The sequence below is a fragment of the Panthera leo genome, chromosome A1 (assembly GCF_018350215.1).
Source record: "Panthera leo isolate Ple1 chromosome A1, P.leo_Ple1_pat1.1, whole genome shotgun sequence".
Taxonomy (NCBI): domain Eukaryota; kingdom Metazoa; phylum Chordata; class Mammalia; order Carnivora; family Felidae; genus Panthera; species Panthera leo.
Genome location: NC_056679.1, coordinates 101,736,240 through 101,751,065, shown reverse-complemented (window position 1 = coordinate 101,751,065; position 14,826 = coordinate 101,736,240). Strand labels below are relative to the sequence as shown.

Below are 14,826 nucleotides of genomic sequence, written 5' to 3'. Positions count from 1 at the left end.
TTCAGCAACACTGAACTTCACAAAGTGGTGCAACAAAAGCAGAGCTCGTATTTACCACGCGACTCGTGATTCCATTTTACCACCTACCATCGGCCGCACCCCGACAGCGTTTTTCCTCAGTACCTCTGGGCAGTGACTGTACCATGATTTCACAGAGAGAATGTTAATATGACTCACGCACAGCCGTACCGTCAGTAATACTGAAATCGATGCAGATGCCACACAAGAAAGGAACGTCCCGTAAAATAACTTCTTTTACATTTTGGGGCAACGGTGTCTTCTCTGTTGCACTATCCACCGGGCGGGGGGGGCGGGGGGGGCGGTGGGGGAGGAGGGACATTCCTGTTTGATTATGCTCTTACAGAAGTTATCAAAAACCAGATCAGGTATATAACTGGCTGACACTGAAGATACTGTACTGCTTTTTCTACAACAGGAGGAGAGCTTCTGAAAAATGTCCTTAGAACGGTATTCATCGACACCACCTCATTGGTCCATTCCGTTCATCGACGGGCAAAGCACTCATGTTTCGACAAAACTTTAAAGCTTCCATAAAAGTTAAATTAGAAAAAAATATGAATGTAAGACAACCACAAAATGAAGTATGAAAGTATGTATGACATTTTTGTTTCTACGAGTGAGTCCTCGAAAATGTATGTGGTCACTACGGAGATGATTTTTAATCACAAGACAGCAGATGAACACGTAAGTAACTCCCCATGATCTGTCTGTGTCCAGAGTCATTTGTGGCGCTGTATGGTTTTCCTTTTCCTTCGTTTGAAAAAACAGCAGCACCTGCGGGCGGAGGGAAACACTTCTTTTATTATGAAAGCACTAAAAGGTCGCCAAGGAAAGGCAGAATTTAGCCTATTAATTTCAATGGTCATAGAAAGCAACACGCTAATGCAAGATACACAGTGAACATGCCAAGGAAGCAAACAGATTAGTGAGACTACGGCAGAGTTATCACTAGTTTGTCATCAACGTGCCTTTTAGGAACATAGCAAGACACTCTATGCAACATTAAAAGGAGCCACTAAATGGAAAAGGCTTTGCACCAAGCCTAACGGAGAAGCCACGGGACTGTGAATCCTCGCTGACCCCACTGTATTCTATTCTGAATACTCATTAACCTCTGGCAATGGCGTGCTTTTCTAAAATTCACCTTATGCACTCTCTCCCTTTCTTCCTGATATTTATATCTGATTCTTAAGACCAGGAAGAAAGAGACGGAATGCATAAGGGGAGTCAGAACTAGAGTTAGAATTAGAAAAGGAATAAAAAGGGTTGGCGGGCATTGAGGAGGGCACTTGTGGGGATGAGCACTGGGGGTCGTATGTGAGCGATGAATCACAGGAATCTACCCCCAAAACCAGGAGCACACGGTATGCACTGTAGCCAATCTGACAATAAATTATATTAAATAAATAAATAATGAATAAATAATGAATAAACAGAAAAGGAAAAAAAAAAAAGAAAACCAATAATGATCCTAAGAGTGAGGATTTTATTTCCAGCAAGAATTAGTTTAGATTCCAAAAGGAAGAAGAGGAATCCCAAATACACTCTTCAACAAACATTTTCCACCACACTTACAAACTGGAAGTGAGAAAATAAAATATGTCAAGACTTGCCTCCTTTAATTCTGTAAGGGTTAAGGTCAAGCTCATCGTAGGCAAATTAAGGTAAAAATTACGCTGAACATTTGAAATAGCACAATTGAGGTGACTCAGTTTTGTAGACTATGAGGGAACAGCATGCTGATTTTTATTCCTAGGTAAAAAACAACTCTAGAGATGACCCCTCACAGGCCTAGTTTTTCCCACAGTAAGTTCTCCTCGTCATGAGAAGACAGCACATGTAACACGTGAAGAACAATGGCGAGGGTGGTACAAAGTCAAAGTTAAACGAGAAACACCGAGTAGCAACTAACAACAACAAAATACATGCATATGTGTACTCGAAAAGCCTGGCATTCCTTCAAATAAAGGTCTGGCTGTTTTCCTCTGCCACACGGAACACAAAGTCCACCTATCAGAATACCAAGGGGACAGGCAACGCATATAGAGGCTTCCATTTTTCCACTGAAGTCCAATGTGTGTGCGTAGACAAATATGTCAGTCCTATTTTGTAATTAAAGAAATATTTATATGCATGGTGATTCAATTAACACAATACTGCCAATTCAAAGCCGGAACACAATGTGACCTTATAAAGATGTTCCTGTAATCCTTAGCAGCCCGCCTGCATAAAAGGATAGTCCATGAATGGCTTCAAGCTAAGCATAACGGAGACCATATAACTTCAAGTGTCCTATCCAGCAAAATATGGTGGAAGATGAAATAATTCCCGGATATCTTTTCTATCTTTCTGCGAAAGAAATGTAAACAGGAACCCATACTGTCCGGCTAAATTACATAATTGCTCCACCCACATTATCGTTGGTCAAAAATAATTTCAGACCATTTATCGAGATTTACGGCGTGACTATGAAATCACTATGGGGCATTCAAAACCAAATTACACGATTGTGTTTTTTTAACCCCACTCAAACCGCACATAATGATTAGACCGTGGAGCGTGAATAATTCAAAACTGTATATATCAGTGGGTAAAGATTCAACTAGAAATATGTGCAGCTATCAATCTTTATGAATTTTACTCTGAGGTGACCACCAGAGGAACCAGAGAGAAATTACCCCATCAAGGGTCTTGAAAAGAGCTACCTCTAGAAAAGAAGGCTCTAGGTACAATGGATTTTTCCTGGATTTATAAAAATGTCTTGTAACTATCAGCTACCTAAATACTTTCTCAAATGGGTGTTATACATATACATTTTCTCAAATAAAAAAGTGAAAAAAAAGTTATTTAAGTCAAAGTGTTAGAGATGAAAACCATTAGTCAAAAAAAAAGATATTTTAATAAAGGACTTAGAAAAGAGTCATAAAATGTTCATCTTGTAAAAAAAAATTTTTTTAATTGATAGTGAGAAGAGACCAAAGACTTAGAATATTAAATTTAAGAACATGATCACATTTCAATAGATATTTATTATTTAGTATAAAGTTCTGATAATGTTCACTGTTCTTAAATACTGTCATTTGTCTTTTCAAATGCCAAACTACAATCTTTTAAAAGTTTTCTGCTGAAAAGGTGTTCTAAGAAGTGTTTACGAGCCTTTTGGTGCAGGGAATTTAAAGCAATACATATTTTGACCAACAAGTTCCATATTTCTCACACTTCTGTTATTAGCAATTCACCATGTCTGACTTGTTTTCCTAGTGACATTAATCTTCTTTCTAATTCACCAGACAGCTAAGTTCTTCCTATTTCTTAGGTAATCTTTCCTTCAATTATGTATTATTTAACACAGAAAACCAGAACAAGCATTCACTTGAGCCTAAATAAAATTTTCAAATGAATCATAACTGTAGAGACCTTTTAAATTAAAAAGCAATCTTAAAAAGACATCTATTTTTAAAAAATAAATCCCACCAGTAAAGAGCACACCGTTGAAACAAGACTTGCCAGGGAAGCTGGCATGCTATTTAACTCACTACCACCAGAGGGCAGCATTGCTGCATGCAATATGAATGCATCCACATAGACCAGATGCTCTAGAAGTAGAATTACAGTTGTAGAAGTTGAGAAGAAAACTGATGCTTAACCTGTGGCTGGTTTCTTAAAGCTCATTACCAAAACGGATGATTTACAGTCTTAGTGATTAAGAAAGTGGGTCTCATGTCAATTCCCTTCAATCTAAAACAGCGCTGCTCCCACGTGGCCACTCTGTCACGTGACCATTTTACGTTGCTTCCCCCCCCCCCCCGCCCCCTCCCCCGCCCTCAGGACTCATCTGAATTTATCTTATTTATTTTCTTATTATCTTACACTGAATGTAAGCTTCTTAAGGGGTTACTCACAGATACGCCCCACAAATGGGCACAAAAATCCCCCCAAAATCTTTATCGAATAAAAAGTGGAGGACTTGCCTCAGACATGCAACTCCTAGCCTAAGAACCGAGTCAAAATTCCAAAGCATGTTCTAAAGCGAGAGTTCTTACCTGGGGCCCACAAGCCCTAGTGAAATCTCACTGAATGCAGACTTTGGTGCCTGTGGAAGCTTTTCTGGGGAAAAGCGGTTTGCGCCAGATTCTTCAAGGAGACTAATCCCAAGTGGCACCGCTCTGTCTACATGGCACCTGCCAGGTCCCCCCTCCAGCTTCTCCACCTCCAGTGAGTCCTTGGACCAGAATCTATGAGCTGAGGGCTGGAGACACTGAGTGGCCACCAAGGCATCAATTTATATGAGTGCAGGCAAATGTGTAAAAAGAGGCCATGTGATTTTAACCCTTGGTACAGCTGAAAGAGGAAAAAAGTTATTGCTAACAGTAACTGCAAATAACAGCCAATACTGCAGGAATGTGCACATACACAAGTTCTCACAGATGCGGGGAGCGAGCTCTTTTGGTCACTAAATTCAAGTAGCTGGCCTTAGAAAATTAGCCACACCCTTACATTTTTTAAGTCCATTTTTTGTCCAGGCTGCTCAGGGGCTCTATTTTCTTATGTTATTAGTCTACACCTCATTTGCAGTCTCTTCAGATCTCCACTCTTGACAACCCTGGGGAAATGGATTAAGCTTACCAGACATTTAAATCATGTCCTTGTCAATGCTTCTTTTTTTCTTGGCTCTTTCTTGGTTATGCCTATGTGGTTCCAGCAAGCTAATATGCTCTCCCAGGTCAGGCTCATGCTTCTCACATGATTCCATAGCTAGCCTAAAAGCGTTGAAGCCACACCTCTACTCTTAAATTCTTTGGAAATAAATGGTAAATGCTGCTTCCGATGAACTTGAGGGTTGTCGCTATAAATACTGTTTAGGTAGTAAACGGGAAATCATAATGGATCAAAGTCCTCAACTATGAGGAAAACACAAGGGACAAGGCATTGCTTGGGACATTATACCGCCAATTCCCCTTTATTCAATGCCTTTTTGCTTCCTCTAGGATGTGACTGTCTTCCGAGATTCACATCATATCCTTTCTTCTTACATCTACCCAGAAAATGACCCATGTTGCTCTGTCTGGATCTGAAGTTCCTACCTGTCCCTTCAGCAGTAACTCACTGTCTCCACCTTCGGTTGCGAGACTGTGTTGTACCTGCTGGACCCGTCCCACTTAGGACTCTGGAGCCTAGGCTCTCCTTATCGGGGTCGATGAGTATACACATATCTTTAATTCCTTGACAAAGGATTTTCTCCCTTCAGATCTATAAATGAAACGTACTTTCATATATCTGGATCCCTTATGGAAAACATGCGAACTGACCAGTTAAGCAAGAAGAGTTTAGACAGAAGCCCACGTCCATCCACAAAACCACACTAACTGGGAACCACGGATCTATCCTCAGTTTCAACTTCTTCCTCTCCATCCAGGGGCAATCGGTCCCTCAAGTCTGAAATGACTTTCAAAGTTGGGCCATCCTCTCGTGCCAGCTTACTCCAGAACCTGTGGCCTCCACCACTGCTAAGAGCTTCTTAACACACGTCCAGGCTAAGTCTCTTCTTCTCCCCAGTGTATCATCCAAACTTGTCTCCTAGAGATGACCTTGCCCTTTGCCTTTACTATCTCACCCATGGTTCTCCACGGTCTAGATGTTAAGCCCACACGGCTCTTACAATGGGGTTCCAATCTATTTCCACTCCCCTCTTGGTCTCACCTTGCATCAAGCTTCCTGTCCAGGCAGCCCATACGACACAAGGGAGGGAAGGAGGGAGGGCGGATGGATTTTATAGAATGTAATGAGCCCCAGGAAATGACATAAGCCTCAAAAGTGCTGCCCAACTAAATGCCTCAAGGCTCGATCTGATGGTACCATTTCTTGGCTTAAAACCCACAGCTTGCTCGTCTGTCTTGCGAACCGATCACGTCTTTTTTTTTTTTTTTTTTTACTTGCCTACAAAAGTCCTTTGCGATGAGGCACTTAGACGACTTCCCACTGTGATGCGTTCACACACTCTGTACGTGCCTGGGTTACTCCTCTCACCTGCCTCATTCTTTCCTCGCTCCCGTGCTGCTCGGCCACTTCTCCCTGTCTCCTGCATCCAACTCCTTTGCCAAACCTACTCATCTTCGAAAACCGGGACCCATGTGCCCTTACCCAGGAAGATGTCTCTGATCTCTCAGCTGGAAGTGCACACTCCAGTCTCTTCAATCCAGTAACACCATATCCTAGAGGCCAATCCTGGAATACCTTGTATTAGGCCAATGATTCTCAATCCTGGTTGCTCCTTAGAATCAGCTTCCAAGCATTGTAAAAGTACTGCCAACCGGACCCCCACCACAGACCAATGAAATCGGAAACTGATAGCACAGCCTGAGGGCTGGCCTATTCTGCAAACTCCCCAGATGCTTGTGATTCGAAGCCAGGACTGAGGACTACCACCTGACAGTTACTGGGTACTTGCTATCTTTTCTAAGGGAACAGCAGGGCCTTGACTTCTCCTCCTCATCATGACATTACCAGATATGCAGTAACTGTTCGGCAAATGTTGCAAAAGGGAAAGACAGCAAAGGAGATGAAAAAATACAATGGCATAATACTTAAAAAGTCAGTAACTAAACCAGAAGAAGCCTTGTGTTCCTAAATTCCTGGAGGGAAAGATAAGGGTGCTACCATTTGTATCACCGAACTTGCAAAAGAAACAAAAAACTCTCTGATGCAGAGAAGAAAGTGAAATCTCATCACTAACGAAGGAGCCATTTAATGTGCTGGACAACAGTGTAATTTCCATCATTGGGAAATCACGTATCGAACCTCAAGACTCGAAAATGTCCAGAGGCACCGGGTGGCTCAGTCAGTTGAGCGTCTGACTCCTGATTTCGGCTCAGGTCATGATCTCACCGTTTGTGAGTTCGAGCCCCAAGTTGGCTTCCACACTAACGGTGCAGAACCCGCTTGAGATTCTCTCTCTCTCTCCTTCTCTCTCTGCCCCTCCCCTGTTCTCTCTCTCTCTCTCTCAAAATAAATACTCAAAAATAAATAAAATGCCCAATGTAAAATAAATTATAATCAATAGGGTGGGGTGAGGGCGATCTCTGTCAGTCACAGAGAAGAAGAAAGAGGGGAAGCTGGAAACGCAGTGTGGAAGAGAATTCTCGACAGGTGATGCAATTTAGGAAAAAACACACTCTCGTGTCTTCACTACAGACTAAGAAGGTATGAATGTAACAGTCACCCTGATTAAAGGGAAACCAACACGAGGTGTTGAAAGAGTTTTTAGCCAGTGAAGAGGCAGGGAAGTTCAGAGGATTTCTGTAGCCCGTCTGCAGGAAGGCTTTACTGAAATCATGGGTTGTTATCCATTTTTTTTTTTTTTAAATAACTGCTTTATTAAGATACAACTCAAATCTCATACAGCTCACCCTTTTAAAGCGTACAATTCAGTGGTTTCTAATATATTCAAAGAGCCCTGCGTCCGTCACCACAATCAAACCTGAAAACATTTTCACTGCCCCCAAAAGAAACCGCATAGCCTCACCTGTCAGCAGTCACTCCCGCCCCCTCTCCCCTGCCCTGGGCAATGACTGGATTCCTCTCTTGATTGGACATTTCACAAAAATGGAATCCTGGGGTATTTTTTGTGCCTGGCTTCTTTCACTTAGCATCACGTGCCTGATTTCGGTGTTGTACGTGGCCAGCAAACAATGGTCAGTCCATTGTATGGATACACCACATTATGTAATTGCAATTATCTAGTAACAACTCATCATCCTGTCTTAGGCACTGGGGATCTGAAGATGAAAAAGGTCTTGCTTTCAAGAAATTCAAGAAGTTTCAAGAAGCTGGAGAGAGGTCAAGAGAACAATATACCATCAGCAGACTGAAAGAACCCACTGAATAGTGTTCAAAATGGAGAATGGGGCTGGCCAGGATGAGCAGAGGCCAGACTAGGAGGGGGATGAAGGGCCTGGGGCCAACCATGCCAAGGAACCTGGACTCAAATCTCCAGGCAACGGAGGACCCTTCCTTCAGGAAGAACCTTCCCACAACACTTGCTTTTTTTCTCATCTTCTAACACCTACAGATAGAAACGCAAACCTACAACATATACACCCACACCCATCCCAGCGAAATAAATCACCATGCCATTCTTCCAAGCCACCTCCAGAAAGAGTGCTCTGATCACCCTGGCAGTAAGTAAGCCTTTTCTTTGTAAGCCCTTACAGGTTTTTTATACCTTTTCATGGTAGTTATCATGTACAAATTACATATGCATGCGGATACACTGCAATCCTCCCTGCTGGTGTGCAATCGACTTAAGGGCAAGGAGTTTCAGATATTCTAAAATCCAAGCAGTGTAACTGGTGATTAAATAAACCGGGAAAAGGTCATCGATTTGGCTAAAAGCAGGTGTCTGGCACGACGTGTGCACAGAACGGCCAGTCTCAGTGAAGAGGGTGGGTATGGAAGTGAAAATATGAGACACTGATGGAAGAAGCACACAGCTGAGAACACAGAGATGGGGAAGGTCACTGGCAGCCGGAAGCGGAGGAATAAATAGGGTGGGGATAGTTACGGAGCCCCCTCCACGCACCAGACAAACAAGCGGTGCTTTATCCCCATTCGTTTCCTCAACAGCCTACGAAGGAGGTATTCATAGGCTCGTTCTGCAGAACAAGAAGTACACTTCAAGAAGGTAACTGTGACACAAGCAGGGTTCTACAGCCTGTGCTTGCCTGCACAGGACACGTGCTCCCCACCGTGACACATTGCCACCCTACTTTTGTAAGTGAGCTTACGTCTGCACAAACATCAACTGCGGTTTTTATTCTTGAGGTAAAAGTGCCCAAGTATGTAGCTAATTATACCCTCAAATCCACTAAAATAAGTCAGACTGTCAATAAGGGCCATAGTCACAAGTGATAAAAATGGATACTTGATCACTACGGCTCTTGAAAAAGAAATATTCACAAAAGAAGTTTCCTGATCTTGCAGCCAGCAAATAAGCATTGTTCTGAAATTTATGTAAGGTTCCTCTTGGATATGAAAAGAATGTTCCAAAATTTACTAATCTAAGGAACTTTCTTTATTTACCCCCAGGTGGACTCAAAATTTGTCCTGAAAACTAAGAGGAACATATTTAAAAATTTCTTTTTAATGTTTAATATTTTTGTGTGAGAGAGAGACAGCGTGCACACACGTAAGCAACGGAGGGGCAGAGAGAGCGGGAGACACAGAACTTGAAGCAGGCTCCAGGCTCCGAGCTGTCAGCACAGAGCCCAAGGCGAGGTTCAAACTCACAAAACTTGAGAGCATGATCTGAGCCAAAGTCGGACACTTAACCGACTGAGCCACTCAGGTGCCCCAAGATCTTTTTTTTTTTTTTCAATTTATTTATCTATTTTGAGAGAGACAGACACGGCGTGAGTGGGGGGAGGGACAGAGACAGGGGGAGAGAGGGAGAATCCCAAGCAGTCTCCCCGCTGCCAGCGCAGAGTCCAACGTGGGGCTTGAACCCATAAAGCCGTGATATCTTGACCTGGGCAGAAACCAAGAGTCAAAGAGTTAACCGAATAAGCCACCCGGGTGCCCTAAGAGGAGCATTCTATTTACTTTAAAAAAAATTTTTTTTTAATGCTTTTATTTATTTTTGAGAGAGGGAGAGAGGGAGAGAGAGTGAGTATAAGCAGGGGAGGGGCAGAGAATCCGAAGCAGGCTCCAGGCTCTGAGCTGTCAGCACAGAGCCCGACATGGGGCTCGAACCCATGAACCACGAGACTATGACCTGAGCCAAAACCAAGAGTCGGATGCTTAATGGACTAAGCCACACAGGTGCCCTAAGAGGAACATTTTAAACATGGCATTAGGACTAGAAAAAAGAAAAAAGCAGAGGATAGTTTAAATTCAACATTAATTCAACTAACAGAATTTTTTTTTTCATAATATCTGCATGTAGCAGGAAGTATTTAGATGAGGACTTCCCTAACACTCTCTCTCTAGAGTTAATCATGAAATGTATCAGTGTATTCCATGTATATTCAATGGCAACACAATTAGTAAATGACATATGGTTTTAGTGACACTACAGGGGTGAGGGTGGGGGATCTGCTACGGGAATTAAAAATTACAAACAGGAAAAGAGAGAGCTTAAAACTCAAACTTCCTTCTGTTTAAACAGCAAATAAAGCCTCTGTGTTACAAAACAAATGCACAAGCACAAGCAGAGTGGGTGTTATCAACTACTCAATTAAAAAGTGCCCCCAAGTCTATGTCACTTAAAGCAAAAAAAAAAAAAAAAAAGTTGCAGCAGGCAAAAGAGCTCCTCAAACAATTATTTCTTGCTTTTCAGACCTCAAATAAATGACACCAAATGTTTTTGAACAACTTTTACCAATTATAATTTCTATGTTGAAAGGTATGTTTTTTAAAAAAGCAAAAATCTTTGAAATGACAGTCAAGGGAGCTATTTCTGCCTGCCTACACTTGCAAACTCACCACATGTTCAACACTTTCTGGCAGCTATACACAAAAAAAAAAAAAAAAGAAAAGAAAGAAAGAAAGAAAAAGAAAAAGAAAAAAAATACAAGGAAAAAAGAGAGAGAAAGGGAGGGAGAGGGAGTGGGGGGGGGGAGGGAGAGAGAGAGAGAGAGAGAAAGAGATCATCAGAAGTAGCCCACATTGAAAACATCACATTGTTTTTCATGCTTAATTTTTTTCCAAGCAGCTTTATCATTTACATTCATAGAAGAACTATTGTGAAACTAACATGAACACATGCAGCATACTATAAAATTAATATTCTTATGCTTACAGAAAAAAACAAGCATCTATCCTATGGAAATAATTTTCATGCATCAACGCTCCTAAAAGTAAAATGCTAAAAACAGGCTGTTAATTCTAAGTAAGAAATTGAGCACAGTTCCTAAATAATTATTTTTGTATTGTAAAACTTATTTACTGAAATAGCACTAGTTTCAACTTAGTGGTTAAAATAACTACAAATATCACTTGTTTTGCATGCACCTATTCCCTTAAAAAAAGTCTCCAGGAATACTTGTATATGACTATAATTCTCAAACATGCATAGTTTAAGAACAAAGAAGGAAAACAAATCCGTACTTGGTTTCATCCATCACTTCTACTTCCGTAGGGGCTGTGATGGGTGCATTTGAACGTCCTGCGGTGGGGTCATCTGTGTTTAACTCTCCATTTGTCGAACTTACAACCTGCCGAAAAGAAAAAAAAAATTACATATACACAAAGTAACAGATTATACAATGATAAAAATTAAGATTAAAGTATGCAAATTAGAAAGTTAATACGAAGAACACAAAACAATTAGTATGTAGTTGAGTTGTTCATAACTGAATAAAGTAACAGGTCTAATACTGTATGAAAAATCAAGGCTATCCAATATTGGCTTTTCCAACTAACTCCCTTTTCATCTTGAAATTTCTGTCTTGTCTCTTTGCCTCTATTTTTAAGGCTAATTCCTGTGCTCCAGTCCCATCAGTTCCCCCAGGTGTGCCCATCTCCCTAGGCACCTGGCTACGGCATTAACTGGTCCCTTTGTGAACATCCATACAGTTCCTTCCGACAGACCTTGTGTTTCTGTCTGCACCCCCTGCATGGGTCTCCCTCGCCTCCTGCCGACTCCTTCACCTGGCTGGTCAGGCCCCTGATCCAGGAGTCACTGTGATTCCACTCTCAGACTGAAACCCTACATTTCATCCATCAGCGAGGCCTGTTAAATCCTCCCCCAAAACACAGCCCCAGACGAATCAGTTCTGGCCACCTCTATTACCACCAGGGCTGTGGTTCAGGCCACCTCAATGATCTCTTGTGGATATGAGAGCAACAACCTATTAACTAGTCCTGCTTTCACCTGTCCCTACCCTCCATTAATGGACGGGCCACATGACAACCGGAGCGCTCATTTTAAGATGGAAATCAGATCACATATAATTATCTGCTTGAATCTTTTCAAGGGTCAACCTCCCGTTTCACTTAAAATAAAGATCCATATTCTTTACCCCAATTTACAAAGCGCCACGTCTGAACCCTGCCTACCCCTTGACCTCCTATTACCTTTTCCTTTGTTCACTAGCCTCCATCCAGTATGTCAAACTTATTCCTGCCTTAAGGCTTTGGTATCATCTCAATGCCTGAACTCTCTTCCTGCTCAATGGCCATTCTCCTATCTTTCAGATTCTCAGAGAACATTTCTAAAGCAGGCCTTTTCCGTCACACAATCTAAGACTTCCATTCAGACACACTATGTCACGTTATACTCTACTGCTAACTCTTTGTATAGCATTTACTCAGAGGTGATCCTCTGATTATGTGGACTGACACCCACTCCCACCTCCTCCTGCTCCATGACAGCAAGAATTTTGTACTGCTCCCTTCTATATCTACCCGCTACACCTGGCACAGAATAAGAAGTCAATACATATTTGTTGAAATAAATGAATGAATGCATGCAACGATGAGTGAAATCCTGAAACAAAATAAAAATCATGGCAAAACACCCACATTCTCCCCAATCCTCTTGGTCGTACAAAGTCATCTTACTATCCTATTTCTTGCTTTCCCCTAAACTTCTTCAAAACAACAGTCTTAACACTTTCATCTGCCATTCGCTCATTCCTTAACTTCCTACAATCTGTACTCTGTCCCTACATCAGATTTCTATTAAGATTGCTCTTAAAGGTTACCGATTCCTAGAAAATAGATTCAGTTGCTCTTTGCTCGGTCCGCATTTTCCTGTACATTTCTGTATCACTTAGCACCAGTTGGTACTTTAGAGTAAGATGGGTCTAGAAACAAAAGTTAGCTCTAACAGCTGTGCAACCCAGGAAAGATATGTCATCGTGCTGAACTTCAGTGTGCTCAACTATGAAATGGGAAACAGGAATATCTATTTAACAAGACTGATACGGGGATGAAACGGAATCGCTATGTAAACCGCAGTGACAGGCATGTAATACGAGCTCCATGAATGGCGGCCACCACTACTCTGCCAGTGTTGCCTGCATTCGTGGCTTCAGCCACAACCCCTACGTAAAGCACCTGCTGAGCCAACCACTGACCCACACACTCACTCAGACCAAGTTCGGTACCTCAAACTCAGTACTTCCAGAATCGAACCTCTCATACTCCCTCTTAAATGTGCTTCTCTTCCTGTATCTATGGTTCCAATTTCCAGTAACCCCTACCATCTTCCCAGACTGGACTCCAGGCTCAAAACCAAAGAATCAGGCTGCTGCTTCCCCCACCTGGCCTCGTCGTAAGAAAAATAATGTTAACGTATCATGGGCCTGGACACCACATTGACAGCTGGCTACTGGGTCCATTTACAGAGCCCCCATTTTACTGAAACTTCACTAGTTCACATGTTCTTAATAAGAGGTCACGACATGCCAGGAAAAGCAACTATGCGTCAACCTACAAATCTAGATTAACGCAGGAATCATGGAGGCTGAGGTTCCTATATCCTATGTGGACCTACTACCTACAAATGAACACTACATTTGTGGCCACGGTTGAAAAACACACAAAAACCACCCAGGTCATCTTCAGAGACAACCAACCCAAGGAGAGGAACACTCCTGTTTGTTTCTAAGTCTGCCCCTCTGTTGAGACACCAGCTTCCTCCTTCCTGGCATTCTACTGAGTTCCAAGGCAATTTTTTCTCTTTATTTCTCCCTCTTTCTGAAAACACGTAACAGTCGCTATTTGCTCTAATTATCAAACGTAATTAAGCTCTTTATTCTTAATTTTTACAACGTCAGAGTTCCTACACTGAATTACAAAGGAGAGCAGGATTCTTATCTTACACTCTTGTACTCGCCACTATCTGTAATTTTCAGGATGCTTTGCATACAGAAGATAAACAGTTCACTGAACAATTTCCACTGCTCTTCTCTCCACGTAATAGTCACAGGTTTCTCTTCCTTGTCTGTGTTCCAGAGCCCTAGACACTTGGACAGGTCCCGTCTCAACCTACAGGCAGCTCCTCGAACATGTCTTCCCTTACTTTAAGTGGCATAATTGAAAATTTACACCTCACGTATTCTAAATTTCCAGCAAGAGCAACTGTAAGAGCATGCTGACTATACAATCCGACTTACTTCCGTTCACACAAAGTCATACCTGACTCTAATAAGCTTTATTCTACTGAAATGTTTCCAATCTCATTCCACGTGGTCAACCAGATCCAGACGAGAAGGAAATGACATCTTCCATTATGTCCTTCTTTAATGTAATTTTTCTTTGCTTTCCCAGATTCCCTAACTCTGTAAGTAGAGGCTAACATCCCAGGCTAAGAAGAGAAGCAACATGGTAACAGAGTTCTCCTATAAAAGCAGCCTACTTAATACCGGTGACATAAGAGTATGTCAGGGCAGTAAAATTTTCACTTAAGAAAACTAAGGTCTTTTGGCAAAGGGGGATTTTACAAAAAAACAAAACACCACAAAAAAAACCCCAAAGACATAGTATTATAAATGCTAGGTCATTATATTCCTGGAGACCTAAATCGATCACATATACACAAATGATTTTTATCAACCAAATTCTAAAGAATGATTTCATTTATGTGACATTTCTAGAATTATAACTTGAACTAGAACCTACCTACAAGTCCACAAAATATGAGCGTCCAATGGCTGATTTTTTGTAACAAAAGTGTATCTAAGATGACAGCTGCTTTCAAGTCTGACATTTGGAAAAATAACTCAGGTGTTTTACAGGGTGTTTTGTTCTTGCTGTTCTTAAAGGAATGTTCTCTGATAGTCTCACGGTGATAAGAAATTCACT

The 14,826-nt window shown here is 41.8% G+C and overlaps 1 protein-coding gene across 10 annotated transcripts in view; it reads right to left on the bottom strand.

The window, feature by feature from the left end:
* Window positions 1-313: 313 nt before the first annotated feature.
* The window catches only part of CSNK1G3 (casein kinase 1 gamma 3), a 103,487-nt gene continuing 88,974 nt past the window's right edge, over window positions 314-14,826 (bottom strand). For 9 of the 10 annotated variants that reach the window (XM_042933958.1, XM_042933964.1, XM_042933978.1 and 6 more), the window contains 3 exons: window positions 11,125-11,231; window positions 10,501-10,524; window positions 314-795 (listed from right to left, as the gene is read on the bottom strand). In XM_042933958.1, coding sequence (XP_042789892.1) covers window positions 741-795; window positions 10,501-10,524; window positions 11,125-11,231 — 186 coding nt within the window. In that variant the 3' untranslated portion in view covers window positions 314-740. The remainder of the gene's footprint in view (window positions 796-10,500; window positions 10,525-11,124; window positions 11,232-14,826) is intronic. The other variant, XM_042933987.1, reaches the window with a different exon arrangement.